The sequence below is a fragment of the Camelus dromedarius genome, chromosome 10 (genome assembly GCF_036321535.1).
Source record: "Camelus dromedarius isolate mCamDro1 chromosome 10, mCamDro1.pat, whole genome shotgun sequence".
In the NCBI taxonomy this organism is placed as follows: Eukaryota; Metazoa; Chordata; class Mammalia; order Artiodactyla; family Camelidae; genus Camelus; species Camelus dromedarius.
This window is the reverse complement of record NC_087445.1, coordinates 74,400,730-74,426,928: the sequence shown is the minus strand read 5'-3', so window position 1 is coordinate 74,426,928 and position 26,199 is coordinate 74,400,730. Positions and strand designations below refer to the sequence as shown.

At 48.6% G+C, this 26,199-nt stretch overlaps 1 protein-coding gene across 13 annotated transcripts in view; it reads right to left on the bottom strand.

Moving 5' to 3' along the window:
- PRRC2B (proline rich coiled-coil 2B) overlaps positions 1-26,199 on the bottom strand; it is an 81,380-nt gene that overhangs the window by 32,182 nt on the left and 22,999 nt on the right. For 10 of the 13 annotated variants that reach the window (XR_010382826.1, XR_010382827.1, XM_031450733.2 and 7 more), the window contains exons 2-11: positions 23,708-23,877; positions 22,736-22,913; positions 19,775-19,877; positions 17,118-17,190; positions 13,118-13,261; positions 11,030-11,271; positions 10,461-10,582; positions 9,877-10,019; positions 5,422-5,512; positions 2,764-2,956 (exon numbers count right to left, since the gene is read on the bottom strand). Coding sequence is in view for 11 of the 13 variants with exons in the window: in XM_031450733.2 (XP_031306593.2) it covers positions 2,764-2,956; positions 5,422-5,512; positions 9,877-10,019; positions 10,461-10,582; positions 11,030-11,271; positions 13,118-13,261; positions 17,118-17,190; positions 19,775-19,877; positions 22,736-22,913; positions 23,708-23,822 (1,404 nt within the window). In the remaining 2 variants the exon portion in view is untranslated. Of the gene's footprint in view, positions 1-2,763; positions 2,957-5,421; positions 5,513-9,876; positions 10,020-10,460; positions 10,583-11,029; positions 11,272-13,117; positions 13,262-17,117; positions 17,191-19,774; positions 19,878-22,735; positions 22,914-23,707; positions 23,878-26,199 lie in introns of those variants that run through there. The other 3 variants (XM_031450727.2, XM_031450725.2, XM_031450731.2) reach the window with 3 other exon arrangements.

The window sequence follows — 26,199 nt, the reverse complement described above, 5'->3', positions numbered from 1 at the left end:
AATGCCAGCCACTAAAATTCCAGTGAGATTCGATAAGAAAAAACATATAACTTCCTGTTTTGCAGTTACGCAGATGTACGTAACTGTCAAAAGTCATTAGACATGAAAAAATCAAGATCTATGCCTTTTCTTGTATGTCAATTACACCTCCATAAAAGTACTATGTAACAGAGTGACTGCAGTTAAGGAGTTTTCTCCCAAAAATTAACTTCTCATAATCCAGAGACAATTACTACAATCGTAAAGGATTATAAATTTCTAATTTAGAAGCATGAAGGTACTTTTTACGTAATACAATTGGAACCAAAGTGTGCCCTCTTCCCCCACTTTGTCCTTGAGCACTAACACCTGTCTGTGCTCTGTAATGGCTGTGAGCTGTCTCACTGCACGGCTGATACCACAGTTTACCTTACCCCCTGGTGTTCGGTACATACCAACCTTCATGTGTATCCCTGACTACTTTCCTCAGAATTTCCCAGAAATGAAACAGCAGAATCAAAGGATATGTGTACATCATCAAGACTACAGACGCGCCCTTCCAAACTGGCCCCCAAATTAGCCATCATTTTATAAACTAAATGTTCTGCAAAACACTTGAACTGTGACAATCTTTACAGAAATCTGGATGCATAAAATTATACAGATTTTATCTTTGTTGGCTCTATTCAGTTAATTCAGTGCTGTTATCAGCAGCTCACAGTGAAACCTTCTTTTGAATACCAAGCAATCCCAATATATGAATGAAATTTAGATTAACTGCAAGGTAATCTCCAGGAGTCGTACTGTGTCTATTTTGTTTCACTTCTGTGTCTCCTGAGTCTAGCCCAGTGCCTAGCACATAATATGAACTCAGTAAAAAAGTCTGAAGGTAAAGGGCATTTTCATTTTATAAGAAGATATGGAACAGGAGCCTTTTAAATAGCAAAGTGAATTGAATATGCCAGATTTTGCCAGGTGTATTTAAATTACATCTACCCACCCCCTGCTTTGGCCCTCCTGCTGAATTCAGTCCCAGAGTCATGAGATGTGGCAGAACAAGGCAGGCACCTGGTGCCAGGGAGTCACGACAGCTCAGGACAGGTGGTCGGAGCCCAGGCAGGTGAGGAGGCTGTCGACATGGAGACGTGGCTGCTGTGGGCGTTGAAGCCCAATCAAGCTGAGTGAGACAGGAATTCCTAAGGAGAGGTGGCCCACCAGAGAAATTCAGGGCTTCCATGTGGGGGGCACTGACATCTGAGTGGCTGAGGAGGGCATGTGTGCAAGGGAGAAAGAGAGGTGGTGGAAATAGGGAGACTGACCAAATCAGTGCAAATTTTACAGACCACAGGAGACAGATACCTCACTGTTGAAGGAGCTACAAACATGCAATGGGAGAAAACTAGAATGGATTCTGTGGAACTGGAGATATTACTGTGTTATACGTCTGTGTATCAGAGACTTATATTCCCTAACTCTGTCCACAGAGAGGGCCCAGGAGCAACGACACCTCAACAGCGGTGAGCACACTTGTGCTCATACTGGTTTCTAAACATCATGAAGCCTGATTCTAGGGCCAAGGCAGGGTAAGGACAAAGCAAGCTTGGAAAAGCTTGTTCCATCACAAAGCAAGGAATCCCTCAAAACAGAATGAAGACATGTAAAGAAGGACATAGCCGTCAGCTTGAAGAGGCTCCCGAAAGCCAAACCAGAGACAATCTGAACTTCAAAACAAACAATGAGAGTAACAGATTATAACCCACTGATATATATCTATTCATATACATATATATATATATATATATATATATATATATATTTTTTTTTTTTTTCCAAAGTGTGATGAGACATGGGATATTCATGGTCTCAAAGTAACTCTCCACAAAATTTCTACCAATTACAGATCAGGAAGAGTGTGTGAAATGTGAAAATTCCACGGTGAGACACTTGGTAGACACCACTTCAATCAAGTGACCCAAGTGAAGGTGGCCAGCAGGCAGAGCGGAATCATGGTCACCCAGCAGGATGCAGCAAGAAGAGTCGGGGCCATTTCCAAGATTCCAGCCAAAAAGGGGAAACCTTACACTTAATCATGAGGAAGCACGAGGTAAAACTCAATCTGAGGTGAATTCCACAAAATAATTGACTGTGATCTTCAGAAGTATCAACATCCTGAAATGAAAGTGTGATGAAGGCTAACGAGCTGCTCCAGACCGAGGGGAGCTAAAGAGCAAAGAGCGGGACAACCGAGGCAGCATGAAACTCTGACTCGGATTCTCTGGTGTGAGGAACACTGACGGGACAATGGGCAAGAGCAGGATGGGTTCTGGGGACCAGATGGCGGGGATGTATCTGTGCTGATTTCCTGGGTTTGACTGTGGCCACCAAGCGGGAATGTCATCTCTCGGGAGGAAGTAGATACCAAAGTGTTCTGCAGTGACAGGGCCTGATCAGGCTAGCAATGTACTCTTCAAATGGTTCCAAAAAAAAATATTCTTTCTATTGCGCTCCCAACTTTTCTGTAAGGCTGTGACTGTCTCGAAATTTTAAAAGAAATGTTTTCAGTTTAAAAAAGAGAAAGAGCAAGAAATGTCCACCTGGATTTTCTCAGAAACCTGGCCACTGAACTCAGCGAAACAGGAAGGCTCAGAACAGCCAACTAGGTGACCTGCTGGAGTCTCTGCCTTGGGACTCTGGTCAAATGAACGTGAGAGCTTGTGTGCGTGTGTGTACACGTGGGTGTCCCAGCTAACCGCAGGCACAGACCCCCTCCAGCGCCCACGGTACCTGGTAGTCAGGGCCTGACGCCCAGCTGTGAAGCTTCCTGGAAGGCGGCTGAGATTCTGGCACCTTCCGGACGACACGGCTCATGCCTACTGTCTCACCCCAGTCCTTCCCTTCCTCTTGGGTGCGCTTGGCATCCGCACTGTCTGCAGAGCTCATTGACAACTGCCGCTGCCGCCTGGGGTCCCAGCTGTTCCTAGGACAAATCGCACGGAGGGTTAGTTTTTCTAGTCGGCCCAAACATGGTCTGATCTTACCAGTCAGGCCCTCGGGAGTTCCACAGTCAGCTGTCTAACAATAACAATTTCCTTCACGAGAACAGACCTACCCTTCACCCCCTTTACAGGTGAGAGGACACGCCCAGAGCACCAAAATCAGCACCAACGTTTACCAAGTCAGTCTTACACACACAGCTCCAGGCAGGATGGCTCACATTCATTACTTCACTTACTGCAGAAAGAGTCTTTACTCCCTCTGTTTTAAAGAGTTGGTAACTGAGTCTGAGAGACTGGAGAGCTATTTTCACAAGGAAGAGCTAAGACTTGAATCTGCGACCCGAATGAAGGCCCTTCTCCCTGTATTCTACCTCCTTCCCTGTGCTTTGCATAAAGGATGTGCTTAATAAATGCCCCCCAGCAGCAAAAGAGGGCTCCCCAAATGATGCATTAAGAGTAAGAGGTGCAAGGCAAAGCACACATAGCACAGAAAAGGAGAAGACAGACGCCAGACGGAGACTCTGGGCAGGCTCGAAGGGAACAGAGATCCGTGCAGTGCTCACCTCTTGTGCTCTGGTGTAAACAAAGGCACTGGGGCAGAACACATGTATGCATCTACTGAGCACCTCGTCTTTGCAGAAGCAGCACCCAGTAAACACAACAGGCATGCAGAGAGAGGCAGGGAGTCAGGTCTGGTTAACACGTGTGCACACACACGTACAAGCACACACATGTACAGAAGGTGGAGGGGAGATGAGGTGGGTGGGATGGATCAGGAGACCAGAGACAGGGCGACAACTGTGAGTGACTCCTGACTTCATGCAGAGACACGGAGGCCACACCGAGGTTTCTGATCCACCAGAAAAGATCTGTGTCTTTAACGTGAAGAGTAAGATGAAAGGAAGGCTGGCCTCTGATTGGTGCAGAGAAGGAAGGATGCTGGTCCCAGTGGCCCCCAGAGACGATGAACAGAAAGGAATGAAATAGGGGAGGTTTCAGGAAACCACCATGGATTTATTTTTTGTTATTATGATGTTTTTACCATGGATTTATGAATGGGCTCCCTTTATGGGGAAATAAAGATGTTAGAGAAGACTCAGAAGCCTGCAGTAGAAGTCTCAACCAGCTCAGAGAACACTGAAAAAGAGCAGGTTTAGGGAGGAGGTGGCTGGTTTGAGAGCTCTCTATCTGATGTGTCCTTGGTCACAGACAGTAGTGAAGCTGGGTCCAAAACCCACGTCTGTCTCTTTCCACTGAATAGTCAGTTCACATCAACTGAAAGACACAGGGAACAGAGCAGCCTACTGCTCCAATAAATCTGTAAAATTTTATATCTTTGCCTCTGATTTAAATTCTTGATCACATTTCCTTTTGTGTTCCAAGAACTGACCCATAGATATTTATTTCTCAAGCACATCCAAAGCTTCAGTTAAAATCGAGCAGCATTAAAATAAATTACAGAAGCCTCAATTAGTTAATTGTTTGTGTATCATCAGAGAGCGTGGCAAAAGATCATGACCAGCTCCCTCCAGGGGTGAAGCTCTGAAACAAAAGAGGAAATAACCAAGACTTGCAGACTCAACTACATAAACATTCAATTATTGACAATAAAATAGACAAAGGGAAAAATATTAGACCATAATATCTATGCAATATAAAACAGTAATCACATTTTAATGGAAAGTATAGTAAGTTAAATAAATATAAAAGGAAACAGGCAATTCCACACAAAGAGAAGCATTTGTATTTGCTGGTACTGAGGCGGAAGAAAAAAGCAAATTAAAGCAACCACAGGTACTATTTTAAAAGTATTAGCCAATGCTACTGATATTATGCTAAAAACTAGAGGGACTAGACTACAATGAAGTATTTTCCAAAGGGCATTATGAATAAAAAGCAGTCCAATGAAATGATCCAAAAAAAAAAAAAAAAAAAAGAGAGAGAGAGAGAAAGAGAGAGAGAACATTAAAGTGGTCAAATCAGTTCAGGAAATCTTGCATCCCCTGCCTCCTGCTTCTCCTGCCACCCGAAGATTTCCCAGCATGCTTCAGCATGTGTATCCTAGGCTCTGGGAGTAAAGGAGTACGTTGAACCCAGGTGGTTTCTCAAATTTGCTTGGCCAGAAAACCCTTTTGGGGCAATACAACCAAAGCACTCTGCAGAACAAGTAGTCTGTACGTACTCGGGAAAATACTGGCATAACGGTCAAATCACTAGGACTCAGCCAGCTGGCCACACCTGGATGCAAATCCCGCTCCATTCCTGATAGCTATGGCCCCCTCATCTGCAAAACGGGAACATCTGCCCCCGGGAGGCTGCTGGGGAACTAGCAAATGCACCTGCGTGGTGACCAGCACACAGCAGCACCAAAATGCTGGTGCACTCACATCTCACTAATGCCATGTTCCGCTCAAACGGTGTTATGAGCAGGGACGGGGCTCCTTACCACTTTGGCCTGCCATCCTTCACAGCTTCTTCCTCCTCTTCATCATCACTGAACTTCAATTTCTCAGAGTAGTCCACTTCCTCATGGAGGCCTGCAACAGGAGTGTCAAGGAGAATGACAAAAAATGTGAATCTCAACAGTGCTAAGAGCGCCAGTGGGAGGCTTCCTCCAGGCAGGAACTATGTCAACCCGACTGGGTGAGTCACACCACCCAGCTGCTACCACCAGAGCAAACACAGCAGATTAGAGTGAAGGACAGCTCTGACTCTAGTAACAGCAAAGAAGCCTGGTTAGACTAACCCTCCTTAGTTAGACTTAACCCTATTAAGATAACAGTTCTTGAATCTGGACAAGATATTTTTGCAAGTATACTAGGTGCAGGAGAGTGAGCAAAAGCGGGCAGACACCACGCAGGAGTCTATCCCAGCAATACAGAAGCCCGACCAGATCTGCGAGCTGCCGTTTTGTCCCAGGGCACTCCCCACCCTGCGATGGGCGACACACAATGTGGTACTACAAAAGGGGATCCCTGAAAACATTCTGCCGAGTGCTAGAGCCAGATGTGAAAGGCCACATATTATGTCATCTATATGAAATGTCCAGAATACACAAACCCAGAGGCAGGAAGTAGATCAGTGGTTGCCAGAGGGTGTGGTGGTAACTGGGAGTGACTGCTAACAGGTAAGGGGCTTCTTTTGTGGGTGACAAAAATGGTCTGGAATTAGTAGAAATGATGGCACAAACTTGTGACTATACTAAAAAATCTCTGAATTTTAGACTTTAAAAGGGTAAATGTTACACAATATGAAACTTTGTTACATGAACTATATATAGTTAAAAAAGGGTAAACAACAACAAAAAGCCCGATTCAACTAAAAAGAGCATTAGATGTGATGACCCAGCAAGTGCAACGACGCGCCGTCTACCAGAGCATCACTTTGAACACAAACACAAAGGGTCTCTAAGGAAAAGAATGGAAAAATATATACCATGACAACAATAAACAAAGTTAGAACAATGATTTTAACATTTAACAAAACAGACTCCAAGAACTATTACAAGAATTAGAGAAGGACATCAGAAAACAACACAAAGGGTCAGTATGTCAGTTCTATAAATGACCAATGTGCTTATGCCTCATTAACAGCTTCAAATTAAATGAAGCAAAACTGACAGAATTAAAGGAAGAAAGAGATAGTGAATTATAGCGAAGAGTTTTTTAACACCTCAGTTTCAGTAACTGATAGAAGTAGGCAAAAATATCCGTAGGTACATAAGGTCTGAACGACACTGACAACCACCTTGACTGTGTTGACATTTACAGAACATGATCTCTAACATCTAGAGAGTACACATTCTTTTCAAATGCAGCTGGAATATTCACCAGGGCAGACCACATCATGGTCATAAAATAAGTCTCAATAACTTGAAGTCATAAACAATGTGCTCTCTTGACTGTAATGAAATTAAGTTAGAAATCTAGAAAGCCCCAATAATTAAAATGAACACATCGATGAACTAGAAAACAATCAAGCAATGGAGAAAATTAAAGCTAAATGCTGCCCCTCTGTGAAGATTAAGAAGACTACTAAGCCCTTGGCAGAAGCGAACAAGAAAAAGAGAACAAACACAAGCTACCAACTGTCAGGAGTGGAAGTGGTGTATCACTACAGATCCTGCAGACATCAAGAGGAAAAGGAATGTTGTCAACAACTTTACACCAAGAACTTCAACTGAAAGAAATGAACAAATCCCTTGAAAATCATAACTTATCAAGCACTGATGCAAAACACAGGAAACCTGAGCAGCCCTGTGACTAATCAAATAAATTATACACACAAATGCCTTCAGAAAGGAAACTCCAGGATCAAACTGTTTCACAGGTCAATTTTACGAGGCGCGTATCAAAGGAAAGAGTACCAACCCCAGGGAAGCTCTTTCAGAAAGTAAAGGAGGAACATTTTCCAGCACATCTTATGAGCCCAGCCATAAGATGATTATCAAAACCCACAAAGATATTAAAAGAAAATCACAGACCAATATCCACATGAACTAGACACCAAGAATCTTAATAAAATTATCAGCAAATCCAACCTAACCATACAAACAGGTAGAATTTACTCTAGGAATGAAAAGCTGGTTCAGCATAAAAAAAAAAAAATCAATGCAACCCAATAGATTTTAAAACAAAAGAAAAAAAAATCATATGATCAGAGACAGAAAAAGTATTTAACAAAATTCAATACCCATTCATGACCTAAAAAAGCCATTTAGCAAACTAGAAGTAGAAGAGAACCTCTCCGATCTGGTAAAGACCATCTCCAGAAGGCCTACAACTGTCATCAGACTTAAAGGGGAAACACTGAACACTTTCTCCTTAAGATCAGGAACAAAGAACTTGAATACAACACCGTACTAAAAGTGGCACAATGCAATAGGACAAGAAAAAGAAATGAAAGGCAAAAGCTCTTCCTACTCATAGACAACATGATGGTTTATATAGAAAATTCTAAGAAATCAACAAAAACTAGTAAAATTAAAAAGTGTACTCAGTGAAGTTTCCAATATAAAATCAATACACAAAAATCAACTCTACTTATGTATATATAATAACACTAAAGACTAAAAAATAAAATGATTAAAAAAGAAACAACGCCATTTACAATAGCATCAGAAAACATAACAATATTTAGGAATAAATTCAACAAAAATGCTCAAGACCTCTAGAATGAAAACTACGAAACACTGCTGAGAGAAATGAAAATACCTAATAGAGAAAGTTTCTTCACGTTCCTGGACAGAAGATTCAAAATTAAGATATCATTTATCCAGAAATAAATTCAACACAATCTTAATCAAAATACCTGCAGGTCTTTTAAAATACTGACAGGTTGATTCTAAATTCATATGAGAATGAAAAGAATTTAGGATAGTCAAATAATCTCGAAAAAGAACAAAACTGGAAAACTTACACTACTTGAATATAAAACCTACTACGAAGCTACACTGTGGTACTGGCATAAGGATCAGGGGACCAGATACAGACCCACACTTAATGATCAGCTGATTGTTGGCAAAGGTGCCAGAGCAGCCCAATAGGGAGAGTAAAGTCTTACCAACAAACGATGCAGAGCAACTGGGTGTCCTTACGGATTAAAACGAACCCTGACTGCTACCTTGCTTCATACACAAGAACTACTACAACATGGACCACAGGTCAGTAAGTAACAGGTAAAGCTGTAAAACATAAGGGAATACCTTCACCACCAAAGATTTTTATAAAGGACACAAAAGTAAAAATCATAAAAATAAATTTATAAATTAAACTTCATCAAAGTTTAAAACTTCTCATCAATACCTAGGGCTAAAAACAAATGCACAGACAAGGTAGGCAATGGGAAAAAAGATCTGTGAAGTGCTTGTATTCAACCACTCGGGAAAAAAAGGCACCAGTAGCCAAACAGCACATGAAACATGAAAACGTGTTGATCACCATTAGTCATCGGCAAGATGCAAATTAAAAGCAGCGTGAGCTACCACTACACACCCACTAGAACGGCTAAATGTTGTGAGGGTGTAGAGCAACCAAATTCTCAAAACTGCTGCTGGGGATGACACCCCCAGCCACCACGGAAAAAGGTCCGTGGGCCTTACAAACCTAACACACACCTACTCTCTGGCCCACAGTCCTACTCCTAGATATTTACTCAAGAAAAATGAAAATATTATTCATAATAGAACATTCGGGTGGATAAACAAATTACAGTATTTGACACAGTGAAGTATGTCTCAGTTATTAAAAGCAACCACTGATGTAGGCAACAAAATTGATGAACCTCAAAAACCTGACACCAAAGTAACAACTGTAGGACCCCATCCATTTGCAGCTGTGTAACAGGCAAAGCTAATCCAGGTTAAGACTGGAGGGAAGCCTTGGGCAGAGTCGGGGAGGAAGACTGACTGGGAAGGGACTGGGGGGCTGTATCACACATGTGGGTGCATTTGCAAAAATCAAACAACTAAATGTGTGCCTTTCAATTCCATTAAAGTTTACTTGTAAACAAACGATCCAAAAGAATTTCAAAAGAAAGTAAGGTTGGGGGAGGGGGTGCAGGTGAAGGTAGTGGAAGAATCTTGGCAGAATGGGGTGATGGGCAGCCTGGCAGGGGGTTCATTACACTGTTTCAACGTTTCCATTATAAAAAATCTTTTTAAAAAGTTAACAAAAATCTCCCTCTGAGATCAAGACCACGGTCTTGAAGCAAACACGGTCTGAATGCCAACCTCTTCAGGGCAGTGAAGCTGCTCCCTGCCCCATGTCTCCATTCTGACCTGCCGAGGGAAAACACGAGGCTGTCAGAGGGTGTTATTTTCAAGCCTGGTAAGCAGAGACGGACTGTAGGCCTCCCATTTTAAATCATCAGTTGTGAGCACACCAGGAACGCCACAACCCACCTGCCCAGCCATCGTCAGCGTCGGTGTCCAGATCGTCAAGGCCCTTCAGGTTTTCTGCATTGATAATGGTGGGCCGTGGCGCCCGTTCCACCAGCTGCCTCAGTGGACGGACCGGGCGAGTCACCCCCAGCCTGTTTTCTTTTCTGATGAGAGAGAGAAGGGTAAAGATGCTGGACCCATGACAGGTATACAGGCGGAAGTCCTACATTGCCAAGGTGCATGTTTGCCTTTAATATTAAAATCATCTCCTTTTTACAAAACATATAATGAAGGAGTTCAGCTTCCCAGACAGAAGTTCAGCTTCCTTCTGCAGTTTTACACGCTCAGTGCTAACATCTTGGGTAGCAGCAATAAACATGTGTCAAATCTTCAACTTTGTCAGGAACTTGAAATGATAACCCCATCCCTTGTTCAGCCCCACGTCCCAGCCAGCCATCCCACACACCCTGGGGCCTCGAGTTGGCTTTCAGGTTTCCTGAAGCCTCCAGAAGACAAAGCACTCTCATGCGTCAGCCCCACTATCTTGTCCAGTATCACCAACTGGGATAGCTTCTACGTACGTGACTATAACGCAGTAGCCTTACCCGTCCTGGTCATTCATCTGGAACTGTCTAAAAGGAACACGGGGCTCAAGACGGAGCTGGGGAAGGGGGAAAGATCCTCGTTCCACTGTACCCTGGTTCTCTGATGACTGTGGCGAACACATCTGAAACATAACATCAATGAACAGGGTTTTCTGGTAATGGCCCAGATTCTAAGTTCCACTTGCATTAAAATTTGTTTTGGAAAATGGGAAAAACAGGAAAGTCTTGGGGTTTCCCAATTAACTCTATCACCATCTCCCCCGTTTTTCTCCTGCTGTCAGTATGTGAATCCGGGGACTTGTGTCTTGGGGAATACCTGCCTCTCCTTCTCTTAAAGAACCAAGGCTAAATGACGTCCACATCACCAGGGAAAGAAGTTAGAGGCTGTTGAGATTTGAAAAGGGGGAAAGAAAATGCAAGAGTAATGGAAGCCTCCAGAGTAGGGTATCAGGGCAAAGAAATCGGGAGGGAGAACCCCAGGTGGACATTCAACCACTTGAAGGAAGCAGGTTCTGCTGGACATGAACCATCTGACCTCACGGGGAGAAGCACACACTCCGAAGACTTACAAAAGCAGGAAGCATGTCATGGTATGTAGGTGGGTGGTATACACTCCCCATGGACTGTGAAGCCCCTTTTCGGACAGGCTGAGCCGGGCGGAGAGAGGGGTCCTTAGAATCGCTGGTACATGCCGAGGAGGGGGCTCCGTCTCCCGCACTCGAGTTCCTGTTGCCCAGCTCAGTTGGGGAGGCGCTCAGAGACGTGGCAGAAATTATGTTTCGCCCACCGCCCTCCCTCCAGCTTGTCACATCTGGAAATCGAAAGGGGGCAAAAGGGGAGAGGAAAGAGGAGGGGGGAGGAGGGATTGCATGAGGTTCTGAAGGTCAAGGGACCCCCCTCATTCACCAAAAACAAAAATAAAAATAAAAAACAAAGTGAGGAATCGAGCCAACTGTTTAAGCCTGTCAGGGAAGGTGGGGGCGGACACCTGGCCAGTGAGCATGAACTTGCTGAGGGAAGTCCAATTGTAAGAGAAACACAAAAATGAGGTCCGCCCAGAGAGAAGGGAAGTGTAAACAAGACAAGGTCTTCACCGAGCCACAGAAACCACACAGCCACAGACCTAACACCCCAGAGAAACCAAGACAGCCCCGAGGAAAACAGCGTCTGGTCATTTCTTCACAAACACCGACCCAGCCCCATCAGAACCAGCAATGTGCTCAGCATGGACTTGATGTTGAGCCCAGGGAATCCCTGACACGTTTTCAAGCTCTGCTCAACAGAGGCACCTCCAGAGACCCCCCAGTTCCTGAGGTAGGCCAGAGGTGTGGAAGGGTCTGGGGCCTTCACCCTTGTCTACCCCGGCAGCAGCCCATGGGGCCCTCCTGTGGGTTACAGGCTGAGAACTGCCAATCCTCCCAAACGTTTTAAGGTGATGCTTTCTACTGCCCAACACAGCAGAATCTGATGGAATTAGAGGCCAAGGAGAAATCAGATGAGCCAAAAAAAACCTCTTTTCAGTCAACTTTTTGGCAGGAGTTGAAACATGAAGACCCCTGAACACTTGACCCCTGTGAGAATGAAGCTCAGGACGGGAGCCTCAAAATCAGAGTCTGCCCCCAGCTCTTCAACCACCTGTGCGTGACCTTGGCCAAGCCCTGTGATCACCCCTCTGGCCATCTGCTTCTTCATCTTCTCAAACCCGAAAGTAGAATCGTTCCGAGAAGCTTCTCCTAGTTCTAATTTTTTATAGTCCATAGCAGCTCATCTTAATTAATCCCTGTAAGTTCCAGTTCTTGGCCTAAGGAATTTGATTATATTTTTGGAGTGGACAAAATAACCCAGCAATGGTCACTGAAAAGGCAGTATGTTTCATTAAAGAGTCGCATAGTGATCATTTCATTTACGGAGTATCAGTTCTGACTTTCGGATACCTTGGGGAGTAATCAAAACAAGCAGATAAAAGTCCCTCATATTTCAGGACCCAATCAACACCCACCCCTCAACCTGAGCTATTTCAGAACCCGTGATTAGAACAGATGGAAAATCTCATTTCTAAACAACACCTTAACTTATCACCCTAGGCCACCAAGAAAAAAACATCAGCAGCAAGTATCACTCCACCATCCTGCTGGCCCCTTGGCCAACGCCTGATGAGGGGGCTGGGGAGACTAGTGCTGGGCTGGCGACTCAACCAGGGGGATGTATTAAAAAAATACATTCTAATTTGGCTAGGGATGGGGGAGCGCTGGAAATCAGACTTTTTAACCAACTCCCCAAGTGATGCTGATGGGATCTGTCTAGGTTTGGGGACCACAGCTTAGAAAACCACCTCTGGAATCAGGGGCCAAGCTGGCCTGTCTGTCCTCGCCACGACCACCCACGCTCAGCAGAACAGACATCCCATGACAGCCGGGAAGGCAAATAGGCCTGGCCCGACCCGAAGGTCAAGACAGGAAGAGACCTCCAGCCCAGCCCAGGGAGTAGGTCCGGCAGATGCAGGGATCAGGTGCAGGGTCAGTAACCACGCCTTCTGGGCAAGGAGCCTGGACCCCGGAGCTCTAACTTTGTGAGAAGCGGCACACTTCTTAAAGGCCAGAAAGGTGGGGAAATCCTGCTGCTCCCACGGGCGCCCAGAGGGGCTGTAGCTCACTTACTCTGAGGGCGGAGGCTTGGTCCTGGCCCATACGACAGATCTAAGACGCCCTTTTCTCTGCCAGCCTTGTCCTGCCCTCCAGCTGCTTTCAGCGTCGGAAATTCCTCGGGAGAGAAGGATAACAGTCGGCTTGAGCCCCTTAAACCTGTCAAGAAAATGAGAAAGACTTATGGAGCGAGTGAGAGCAGCATCACAGCTCTCTGCTGCGGCAACTGCCCACCCCCAAAGCCACACGGCCCTGAAGTGAGCTCCCTTCAAGTGCGCTGTCTGCGCTGGCGTTTGGTGCCGGCACAGCGATGCCGGGGTTCCCTGAGGGTGACAAGGAGAGGCCAGCTGCAGGCTGCACCAGGCCCCTTGCCAGCTAACCTGCAGCAGCTGGTTACAGAGGGCGTGGGGGAAGATGCCACAGCTGCTCCAGCCCAGACCCTCCCCAGTCCGCTCCTGGAAGAAGGCAGTAAGGTCCTGCTGGTGACCCTGGGGGCAGATAAGCATGGTCTTCAGTGAAATCAGCCCAGTGAAGTCAGCTGCTTCTGGGTGGAGGCAATGCCCCCATGCAATGCCTCCACCATAGGCTGACCCTCACAACTGTCTCCTCGTTTGTCCGCTCCAGTTTACCATTTTCTCCAAAGTTCCTCAAGGCCAAACATTTCACTCTTGTAATCCTGGGAATGATTTCTTTCTTTGTTCTTCCAACCATTCCCCAAGACTAGATACTCCTTCAGGGAAGAAGCCTTTTTCTAACTGTTCCTATCACTCACTGCACTCAGCATCGGGAGCCTGCAGTCATCTTTTGAATGAATTGTTAATAAGTGACGAATTTTAGGGTCTCAAGTAGGATTTGATCCTTTTATCTGGAATACACAGCACACGCCCAGCACCCTACAAACTTAGTAAGGCTAACACCACAGCACGATGTCCAGCTGTGATATGACTTACTCCCTAGAAAATAAAGTCAAATTTGCCCCAAGGCAAATTTCTTAGCACCACTGATTTGTGGACCTGCTAACGAAGGCAGACTTTGCAGAAAGATGCAGCCGGGACTAGTGAAGATGCATAAGGAGCCAGTTCATTTACCATCCCACTTAGTGAAAAGGTCCACGGTCAAAAGAACCTGCCAGGCTGATCACTGGGCACATGGTTAACAAATGATTAACCTGAGAGACAATTGCCAAGCATCACGATGGAGCCTTACTGCTCTGTGGAGGGGCCCCTGACTCACATAGCTGCTTCATTATGTTAAAAGGTCACTGGCAAGAATGAGTTGTGAAAGTAATAGTGTAAAAATACAGTAGATTATTTGAAGTTAAAAAAAAAAAAAAAAAACCAGCAAATGCCCACTACTTTTTCTCTACCTCGACAGTCCTAAAGGTATTATTCCAATCATGAATTAAACTTACCCTCCACAGGCAAAAAGGATAAAGTGAAGAACTCAAAATCTCCAACCAAAGCAGTAGTATTCCTAAGGTTTCCTTCCATGCCCTACAATGTCCACCTCCCGCCCCATCATCTGTTCTCCGTCGTGAGAAACCGAGGTGGGAAAGTCAGGGGGTTCTTCCAAGGCCCCAGATCAAGCCCCTGGTGGTGCTGCTGGCAGCAGAGGCCACGAGCCATGTGCCTTTGGCCTCTGCCTGAACCATACCCTTAGGCCTCCTGGGTCTGACCCAGGTGAAACTGACCACACAACCACCTTCTACATGGAGAGAGCCTATCAATTCAGGAAGAATTCTTCTGAATTTCAAAGCCCTGAAAAGGTTTGCGGGCAACACCCTCAAATCCCCACAATCTGCTGGCATCACTGGCTTGTGGCCCCAGCACAGGAGGGGAGTCAGAAGCCCACCCTGGCCCCACTGGGTCGGCACGCCTCTGTTCTCTCCCCCGACCGCTGGGTTCGCCGTCTCGCAGACGAGTTATCACACGTTTAGAGTATTTTACTGTTTTAGAATCACTTTCTAAATCAAGTTTTATTTTTAATAGGTAATACAATCACAAGGTTCAAAAGCAAAAAGCCTTAAAAGGTATAAACTGAAAGGCTTCCTCCCCGCCTCGTGCCCCATCTGCCTACACAAAACAGGTGGTTTTCTGTTTCCTCCCCTCCCTTCCTCTTATGTTTCCTTCTAGAGACTTTTTTTTTTGCATATTCAACATTTCTTTAAAGTGTATTTTCCCACACCCTGATTTTTTGCACAAATGATAACAATATGTTCTACATACTATTCTACACTTTTTTTTTTAATGTCCTGGAGATCTTGCCATATCAGCAGAAAACTGCTTTTTTTCCTTATAGCCAGATACTATTTATTAAAGTACCATAAATTGATGGATATCTCAAGTGACTGTTTCCAATCTTTTGCTATTACAATGCTGCAGTGAATCATCTTGTATATATGCCATTTCATACACCTGCAAGTGTCACTTAACAGGGTGATTTCCTGAAAGTGGAAGTGCCGGGTCAAAGGTATCAAATTGGTATGTGACAGGCAGTGCCCAGCTGCCCTCCAGAGGGGTTGTGCCCATGTACGCGAGCTCTTTATTTATCTCTGTAGTTCTTTTTAAATAAAAATTAATACATTGGTTTACTTAAATTCCAACAGTACAGAAACAAAGGCTACAGAAAGCGAAGAACCACTGTTAACAGTCGAGTGAATCCTCCGTAAAGACCTGGTTTGAGGGGCTGGGATGCCTTGTCACCACCCGGCCCGCCCATCCCTCCATTTCACCCCAGGCTGGAGACACCCGTACAGCCCGCTCACAGTCCCAGGCCGACATCCCCTGCCCGTAGCTCCTCTAGAGGAGCTGGAACTTCAACCCAGCGCACGGACTGACGTGCCCTTCCCCACAGGGGCGGAGCAAGAGGTGGGCCTCCAACCCTGGGATGGCGCGTCCTCTGGGCATCAGAGTGGTGAGGGCTGCACAGGGAAAGCAGGACATGTAGCTCTTTTTCTACTATAAGCTATAAAACGTTAAGTCTGGCAAGGCCTTGGCTGGCAGGGGTACACAGAAGACAGAGAGCAATGCCAGGTCAGGGGGCAAAGGGTGGAAAAGGCAGCCCGTGCTCTGTACAGAAGGAAGAGCACCTGGGGTCTAACCGCTCACACCACGTTCCCTCTCCCTCCAGCTCGGGGGCTCGCCGAGCAAGGACTGCACAGCGAGCTAGAGACGGTCAAGCCAACGCTGGAAGGTTAGGGGAGCTCTTGAAGAAAAGTCTGGATCTTTGCCTTCTCTCAAAAACACCTGCTGACCCTGGGCCCACACACTCAAAGGGCTCTGGTCGCTGGAGGGGAGCGTGTCCCCGCCCCCCACCCCCGGCTCAGGGCTCACAGGCTCCGGGCCCCACGGCACCCCCGCCCCTCACCCACACTGCTCTGTTCCAGTCCTGCCTCGGAAGCCACTCAGTTTGCCATTCAGCATGAGTTCAAAGCTCTGGACTCTCTCTCCTCTGCCTCCCAACCCCCATCCTCCCTCTGCTGAAGCCCCACAGCTGGACAGAGCCAACTGCATTTTCCAGTGCTTCCCCAGTGTCTGGCACGACCTAATGGACTAATGGCAACAAATCCCACGTAGCCCTCTCAACACTGGTGTTACTGTGCAAAAGCAAGCAGCTCAACTCCCATGGCCGGCTTATTTATAAACCCAGGCCCAAAGGAAGGTCACCGCCCGACACACGCCCCCCTCCCGGGGCCCCAGGAGAGAGGAGGGGGTGAGAGTTGGCAAGACCCAGGGGCGCTGACTCCATCAGCAGCTCGGCCAAGCAACTGGCGGCAGGGCGGGCACCCGGGTCTGCCCTGCACACCGCAGGACTGCTTCAGCAGTAACATGCAATGACATCCGAGAGCTGATGGGTTCTGCAGAATCAGCGCTTCCACAGCCGGGGCGAAGGCAAAGACCCCACAGAGCAGTATCTCACTTGGGGAAGGGTCCACAAAGCTTCAGGCCAAAGACCGCCTGGCCCAGCCAGGCCAGTCTCTCACACCTGCCCACAGCAATGCCCCACACACACTTACCACCTTCGTGTCCTGCTGGCTTTCCATTCAGCTGTGCCCATGACTTTGGTCCACCTGGCACTGAACTTGTACTCTGAAAGAAGACAGACAGTGAGAACAGGGCCAGCCTGGTGGGCCTGCTGTCCATCACTGAGTGAGTCAGAACAAGGTGCCCCCTGGGCCCTCACCGGAGGCCCAACCGCTACAGCCTTGTTCCCAGTACCACCAGCTGAGCAGGATCCACCCCCACAGTCTCTGGTTCATGCAGAAGCCGGGGGTCGGACAGATGCGGCGCAGGGCAGGGGTGAGTGGCCAGCCCGCAGTCACACAGCCAAGCCATGCCGGGCTCCGAGCATGCCCTCACATTGCCTCCCGGGCCCACACAGAACTACTGTCTTGCTCCGGAAAAAGACCAAACCCCAGTTCTAGCACATGTCTCAAACACTGGGTGCCACTGCTACAGAAGAACACAAACCCGCCTGGCGCTCGGCTGGCCAGGCCACTGCACCACTTCCCATAACTCCTGCCATCCTACAATGCACAGCTCCCCAAGTCAGACGCCTCTGCCTGCACGGATCCCTGCACGGATCTGGACTTGCCGGCTCCACTAACCTTTGCCAGAAGCTCACTGCAGCACACCTGGGACACCCCCCCCCACCTCCCGGCCAAGGCTGAGAGTCACTTGGGTTAGACACCCAGCTAGAGAGGCAGGACTAGGACGTGCCCCCGCCTGCTTGCGTCCAAAGGCCCTTCAGGTCTCCACCACTGAGGTCAGCTGCCTTTCCCAACAACACGAGGCTTAACAACTGAAGGTAAAGACACAAAACAAAGCAGCTGAAGCAGCAGGCCATTCCATCACTCACTGGATTAGATCTCAGATTAAATAATCACCCCTCCCCCTGCCACCACCACTGCACAACTCAAAGCAGAGGCCGTCTCTCTCACCCGCAGTGCAGAGCAACAATCCACTTATTTCTCACAGATGTGCCCTGAGTGCCTGCCATGGGTGGTCTGGAATGCCCACAATCCCCCCACGCAGACCACATGCGGGTGGTGACAGCAACATGACCAGCAAGGCAGCTCCTGCTGGGGCTGGCGTCCCTTGGCAGGGGGGAGGCGAGGCTCCAGACCAGCAGGAAGCAGGGGTGCCCTGGGTGCTGCCGCCCCACAGCCTCCCGCTTGATGTCTGTAGTCACAGGGACAGCACCCCTGTCCTCACCCACCAAAGGCACTGAAACAGAAGAGAACGCCTGCGGGGCCAAGAAGGGGTTCCTAACATTGTGGCAAATCTCATCCCAAGAGGAGAACTGCTGTAATGACTCAGGTGAGGTTTTAAAAGCCAGAGAACATGGGGAGCCTCCCCTGCTCCCAGCCCCACATGAGAGGAGGGCTGGTATGCGCTGGGAGGAGCTGAGCGCCAGGTAGTGCTGGGTGCTGGCTCCAGGACAGGGCCCCACCCTGACCACAGACAGTTCCCACAGCCAACTGCCTAGGACCGCACGCAGGCCCAGCCCGGACCCTGCAGCACTGGTACAGATGTGCACGTCTCTGATGAGCTCTGAAGGCTGAGTCTGATGTAGAGCCAAGGCTGTAAAATTAACCAAGGTCCTTAATTTCACTTAGTTTCAAATTCTGGGGAACTCAACGCTACATACTCTGACTGACAGGCCCCAGGAGACTTAGGCCAATGGACATGGGGCCTCGTGTGAACATGGATTTCTTCCTTTCTTTTCCCTTAATTCCAAAGCACAGTTCAGTGTTGGGTGGAGGAGGGTATCCTTCCGGCAAAGCCAGAAACCTTCCCCACAGACAGAGGACAGCACCTCAGACCTTTTACCACCCAGGCAGCAACACAAAATTAGCAGTTCAAACTGTTTTCAAGAGTGCCAGGGAATGTCAGGAACCTATCTGGTTTTCTTTTGGTCTTCTAATAGATTCAGACACCATCTAGAATCCTAGCTGCCAGCTGATCTCTGTGACCCACAGACAGACTCCGATGGACTGGGCATGCTGTGATGTTTTGAAGTTTACATCGATTACATCATGACTTCCGCTTAAATGCATCAGCAAGTAAAGGGTTATAGTGCAGTATTTCCCAGTGTGTTCAGAGAGACACCAGTTTCTACAGACATTCAGTTAGAAAAGCTTCCCAAGGACAAGTAAATTTGGGGAATGCCGTCCATTACGTCTTCTTCTAAGAGTGTCCCAGGACACGCTGGCATATTGAAGATGTGGAGAAAAAGCACGACATTAAGAAAAAGCAAGTAAAGCAGCTTGTTTAATTTTGCTTTTCAAACTCACGTGACACTGAACTTTCTGGGCCCTAACCCTTGTTTCTTTAAGGCCCTAGCTTCCACACAGACACTGAGGGACCCTGATCTAGGCCCCTGCTGGCCTGAGCAACCTCACCTCAGGTTCAGCCAACAGGAACCAAATGAGGTATCTGCATTCCATTCCGGACCTGGGATCTTTCCCAAGAGCTGCAGATGACCTGCTCCACCAGCGACCACGGCCATCTCCCACACTCCTCTCCCAAACCCCTCTTGGGGTCTGTCTCTGGAGTAAGCAGGCTGTGCAGACTTCCCCTGCTCGGTGACAGCCCCCAGCCGACCCCGGCACAGGGGCGCAAAGCGCTCCAATGTCTGGTCAACAATAGGGACAGGGTCCCTAGCACCTACCTCTTGACTGATTGACTGTGTCGGCTTCTGTAAATTGGAGACAGATTTCTGCAAACCCGGCTGCGGCTGCGACTCCGGCGGCTGAGAGGCCGTCGCAGTGGAACTAGACAAAGACAGGATACATGAGAGTTAGACAGGCACCGGCCAGGCTGACAAGGTCCCTCCGCGTTCCCAAGAGACACGGTTGCTCGCTGGGAGCAAGACTCCTGTGGGTGACAAAAATACCTTCCCAGGTAGACTCCTATGCTGGCAAAGGCAATGAGAAACTGAACCACACGTAAGGCCAACACCGTGACATCCTACAGGCCAGACCTCTGCCTTCTTGCAGGGCCTTCTGTCTGCCAAAACTGAGAGCTCACCATGAACAAGGAAGGGATGGAGGGTTTGCCAAGCGGGGCACTGAGCCAGTGCAGGGAAGGGGCTGAGCCCCTTGCCCCTCACTCCTGACCAAGAGCCCACAGCAACTCAGGGGCTGGCTGCTTTGAAACATGGTGTTTTTCTAACCTTCTCTTAGCTTGTAAAAGAATTATATGCTCATAGTAAAAATAAATTAATAAACATGACACAGAATTTGTCACAATCTCATCCTCCAGAGAGAAACTCAAGTAGATTTTTTCTACATATAGTAAGACTATTTTTTCAATACCCGTGGGGTAACATACAGTTCACACGCATACACGCACAGTTCCACAGCTTGCGCTTTACTTAATCCACCTGACACATTTCCATGAGAATGCACATGGCTCTACCTTTCTTTTAACGACACAGCATAGGTGGCTGGGCCACATGTAACAATCTCCAATTTCTCTTCTATTACAGATAAAAACTGCAGTAAACTTTTCTACGCATGTATCTTTGCACACTTGTGTGTGAGCAGTTCAGCAGTCTAAGTTCTGAGAAATGGAAAAGCTGGATTAAAAGATGTTTTGAAGTTTAAAAGATAGAGTGGGACTGCCCTAGAGTGGGACTGCCCTCTGGCAAAGTGCATCTGTTAATTACTCCCCAAGTAATCGTCTGAGACAGCAACAAGAGCCTGCCAGCCTGCAGCCTTCTAGTCACTCTTTCTGTTCAGTCTCCACCTGACGAGATTCAAGAAGGACGCAAGCTCTTGGCCAGAATCCACCAATGCCAGCGGCTCATCTGTAAGCTGAAGCCAAACTCTACACATACACTCTCCCAGGCTTACTCAGCACTACAACTCGCCACGCACAACGGCTACACAGTAAGTCCTCCTTTGCCCACGTCACCCTCTGCCTCAGATGGACGCTTCCAGGTAGCGTCACTTCTGTGTTCTCCAAACCCAAGCACTGACTTCCAGCAGGTGTGGCCCCTGCTCCGCCACCGCCCTGACAGCCCGGGGGTTGTGGCCCAGGGCAGCGGAGGACTGCACTCCACCCCTCACTGGCAGGCTGGCTTCAGCACAACTGGCCTCATTCCAGCTACTTGGTACTTTCTCTGCCGACGCTGGGTAAGACTGGATAAGGGGAGAGAGCGAGGCTCTGTCCTCTCTCTAGAACTGTCAGTAGCAGAGGCATTTCGCTGCTTTCACTGAAATGAACAGTGTCAGTTTCACTACCGAGTTTGTAGCGTTCCACACTTGGATAGAGCGATGACAGTGACAGCTGACACCTGCGAGCACGGCCTCTGTGCCAGGCTCTGTGCTCAGAGCTTGCCTTGCGTAACCTCCTCTACCTCCTGAAACCCCCCGGAGCCAGGTATTAGTTCTACTTCACAGGAGGACACTGATGCTCAGAATTCAGATCATTCCCCAGGTCCCATAAAGCTAATAAAGGGCGTGGATAGAAATCACACGCACACACCTGCCCGACTCTGAAAGTCATACTATACCATCAATCAGTACGACCCTTGAGGACACGTTGGGAAGGGTGTTTAAACAGCTACTGCAAGACTCTATTTCAGGTATGACTACTTCAATGACAACCTGACTGAATTATTTGCTCACTCTCCACGTGTCATCTGAAGTCACTACAGGGAGGTTTCACAAAAGCTACTGTGGCCATTTTCAGAAAAGAGAAAAGGGCCCTGGGGGCAAGCTGTCACCTGGGCCACTTTTACTTTCTGGGTCCTGAGTCTGAGCAGCCACACCACGAGGGAGGCAGGGCAAGAAAGTGTAAAAGGCCGGACCACTTTGTTTTCACTCCCCAACAGGCAAACCCTAGCAGTAGGACTCCGCCTGCCAGCCTTAGCAAGGTCCTGTCCCTCCCCAGGCCCCCCTCAGCACAAACCCCAAGTCCTCTTTCCTGGACAGCCTGTCACTGGCTGAAATGCAGCCCGAGGAGACCAGCAGCGGAAGGAGAGGGACAAAGGCCCAGGCGTCTGAGGGAAGGCAGGACCAGGTCGCGTGCCTGGCGGACTTGAGCTTTCGGCCCCACCACCCAATAGCAGCTGCAACGGTTGCTCTCTTTCTCTAGTGATGACTTGTGTGTCAGCCCCTAAGGCTCCCATAAGCACTGTGCTGGCAGAGGGGGAGCCTTCAGGGAGGCTGCGTACTGACCCTGACTCCGTGGATTTGGGGGTGCTCTCCTTAGTGACTGGGCTGTTTGGAGCTCCTGCAGCAGCCTGTGTGGAAAGCTGCTGGCCCCACAGCCAGGAGCCCAGCACCTGGGGACCCCCACCAGCATGAAGAACTCAAGCACCAGCTCTGTCCCCCGGGGCTCGTACAGGAACTGGCTCTGAGTCACTGCACAAGCTCCTCTGGGGGGTGATGAGTCCCTTCCTAACAAGGTACAGGGGACATGGTCACTGGGGACAAGGCAGCTCACAGAAACACCGCAGCATCAGCTCCCAGAGTTAGGAAAAATTAAGGCAGGGCGCAAAAAACAACTAAGCAGCAGGAGGAAGGGTGGAAGCAGCTTCCTTTGGAATCTCCCTGGTTCCAGCGTGGCAGCCTACAGAAGGAAAGCCCCAGCCCCCGCCCCCCGCCAGCCCCTCTCCCAAAACCTCTTTGGGTCTTGCTGCTCCTGCTTGTTTGCCCATCCCGTCCCGTCCTTGGGTACTATAACGATGTTGGGGTCGTTTCCTTTGTTTTCAGACTTCAAGCTTGGTAGGTTTGCAGGCGGTGGCATACGCCGGGCTGTGGCAACTTTCCCGAGACTCTGTAAGCCATGTCTAGGAAGAACTGCAGGAAGGGAGAGGTGGAAACAGGAAAGTTACAGAAGGAAAGATGCTGGGTTCATTCTGCTGCTCTTCCAAACTCTACTTGATAATGTCAAAGACAATCAAACGAAAGACAAGGGACAGACCTGTCACGGAAACAAAAAGTGGTCACTTTACAAGCTCTTCAACGAGGACTTCAGAGAAACAGGAGCTGCTGAAATCTGAGCAGAGGCTCCCACTTCACTGGAGCACAGAAGGCTCAGGGAGTTTACAACACGGGCAAGGAGCCAGGCCCGAAACCTCCATCTCACAGAGTAGCCACCCCCTGCAAGGGGCAACTGCTCCGGCCTTGTTACAGCAGGGCTGGAGGGACAGCCTCTCCTGGACCCAAGCCTGAGCGGGGCCCCTGACATCCATACAATCCTCACAGGGTACGGATACAATCAACAGGAACTCTTCCCACCAAGTTCCAGAATATCAGAACCAAGAAACCCAAAAAAAGTGACTCTAATGCAAATTAAGTTCCATTCTACCCTTCAGGCTAAAAATATTCATGGCTTCAGTAAGAAAAGATAGATGAGGAAATAACCCTACTACAGCAGTCAGGACACTCCAGGCTCTGAAATCAAACATCAAATAGGAGCAGAGAGTGATTTGCTTCCCTGGAACTGCGGGATGACCACCACGGCCCAGAGACTGGCGTGCGTGGACCACATCTGTCTGACCAGACAGGGGACTCTGGCTTTTCCCAGTCCTTGACCTCGGGCTTCTCACCGAAGGGAAAGCATAAGGAGCTGGCTTCCAACTCGCTCTTACCTGAGGATCTGATTGCGTCTACTGATTTTCCTTTATACTTATCAAACAGGCTGAGAGTCGAATACTTGCTTTTCCCATCCTTGCCCTTGGTTATTTGCCCCAAACGATCGGACATTGCGATGAAATGTCATCTAGTAAGGAAATTTTTCTTGGCACCGCTCCCGATCTGCCTTTGAAAAGGAAAAAAAGAGCATGTTAATCTGCCAGAACCTCTGACACAATGGACTGAATCCTTCAGGGATGGTGGATCTCCTTGAAGATCTGAAGAAAGCTCTGGACTCTGTCCCTAGAAAGATGTCCTTACCACACACAAGCTGTCCTGCTCACGTTTAAATCAGAGCATTTTGTAGACACCACCCCACCCCACCCCACCAGGCTGAGAGCTCTCCCCCAGCTGAAAACCAGCTGGAGTCTCTCACTCACCCATCACACGGAAAGGGAAGCCTGCACACACCGAGTCCTCTCTCTGAGGCAAGGACAGCTCCTCAAGGTGCAAAAATAAATGCTTACTTGTCACTTGCAGCACATCCATGTACCACCAAAATAAGGCAGGCAGACGGGGGGGGGGGAGCACAAAACTCGCTGACGGAAGGCTGGCCACTTCACAGATGAGCCAAACCAAGTCTAGGGACACAACCAAGCAGCTGGGTTCCTTTCTTTTCAAAATAAAGAACCAGCACCCAGAGGGAAAAACGCCTGCTTAGCCAACAAGAGCAGGGCTCTCTGAGGTGCAGACGTGGCAAGCAGAGAGCAGGGAGCAGGCGCTCCCTGGGGGAGCCCACACGGGGCTGCATGTCCATGCCTGCTCCCCCGATTCCTGCCTCCCCACTCGGAGGAAATCTTGAAGAGAAGCTCCTCCCCTCTGCTACTTCCTACCTTTCTGCAGGCTCCTCCGTGAGCACTGGCTTCACTCATCCACTCAAATACTTAGGCCCCGTGCCAGGCACTGAGGACTAATAGCTCCAGTGCCCTTTATTCTACATCCAATCCTGGCTATCGGTTCTAAACTTGATCATGGAAAATAAAAACTTGTACAGGTGACCGTTACCTCCACTGGAATTAATGTATGGAAAAGAAAGCTAAAGCATCAACTTAGACATATTGACAATTTGTCTTTAATGATGAAACAGACAGCTGTGAAAACACCCATGCCTCATAAGAGGCACTTGGTCTCGCTGCAGCAGGAAGGGTTGTCACTTCATCCTAGTCCGAAGCCACGCAGGCCAGAAGAGCACATCCAACAGGCTGGGTGTTATCCAACCTTTCGTTCATTTCACAAGTCATGAAAATGAATAAATCTGATACTCAAGACCCTCCAGTCACTGTCTCAGGTGCAGGAACAGATAAGCATGCAATTTGTAGCTGGAAGCTTACGCACCTCGATGGGCGCCCAGGGGCAAGAGTCCTGGCTTGGGTGCGATGCGCAGAGCTCGCCTCTGCACAGGGGACACCTACCAGGTGGTCACCCCTCTCTCAGGGAAAGGCTCCTCTCCTCCCCACATGGTTGCAGCCACCCAGCTTGAATACTTAACTCCTTTCCCCACCTACATCCTGGTTCACTCAGCTCAGCTGGCCGAGGGGAAGGGAGAGGCTCGCGTCGGCACCCAAGCCCAGGAGGTAAGAGCCCTGCAGCGTCCAGGAGAGCGGGCTCAGTGAAAAAGGAACCAGCAGAAATGCTCACCAAGTTACCAGTCAGAGCCACTCAGTACCAGTCACCCTCAAGTGCCAGGAGCAAGGAACAGCAGTGACCGGGGGTGGAAACCATCCCAAAGTGTCTAAATTCAGATTTGACGCCCCAGGGTTCCACAACACACCCCTTACCTTTAGATCTCCCTCCCCCAAACTGGGTCCAATTCCACCGAAGTCAGAATTAGTAACAGCCTCCCCGGGCTGCCTCCCCCTAGACTGGGCTGTAAGCCCCTCCAGGAAAGGGAGCGGCTCTTGCTTGCGGCAGAATGGCCAGTGCTTAACAGGCTTTCAAACGTGAATAGCCTGGAAGTCTCCATTAAGATCAGGTAATTCTGTCAAATCAAACCAGCAGAAAAGACCACTGGGGGGGACAGGAACCCCTGCTAGCGCTAGTGCGCGCGCGCACACACACACACACACACACACACTCAACACCATCAACAAAAGCGCTTGGCACTGTCGCTGTGGTGAGAGCCACACATGGCCCCTGCGTGCAGAGCTCGGTTTGTAACAGGGGTTGGCAAACACAAGTCAGGGCCCCAGCCAATGGCCTGTTTTTTAAGGCCCTCAAGCTAAAATGACTTTTTCTTACATTCTTCATATTTGTTAAAAAAAAAAAAAAACAGAACAGCAAAGAACATGCAAGAGGATAGCATGCAGCCTGCAAAGTTTGCTGACCCTGGGTCTAAAAGGAAAGGCCTTAAACAAGCACTTTCAAAGGTCTCAGGTGGGAAACAGCTGGGCAGCCTGGGGGGCACCCCTGAAGAGGCCCTACAGCCTGAGCAAGGGTCCAAGTAGGGCCC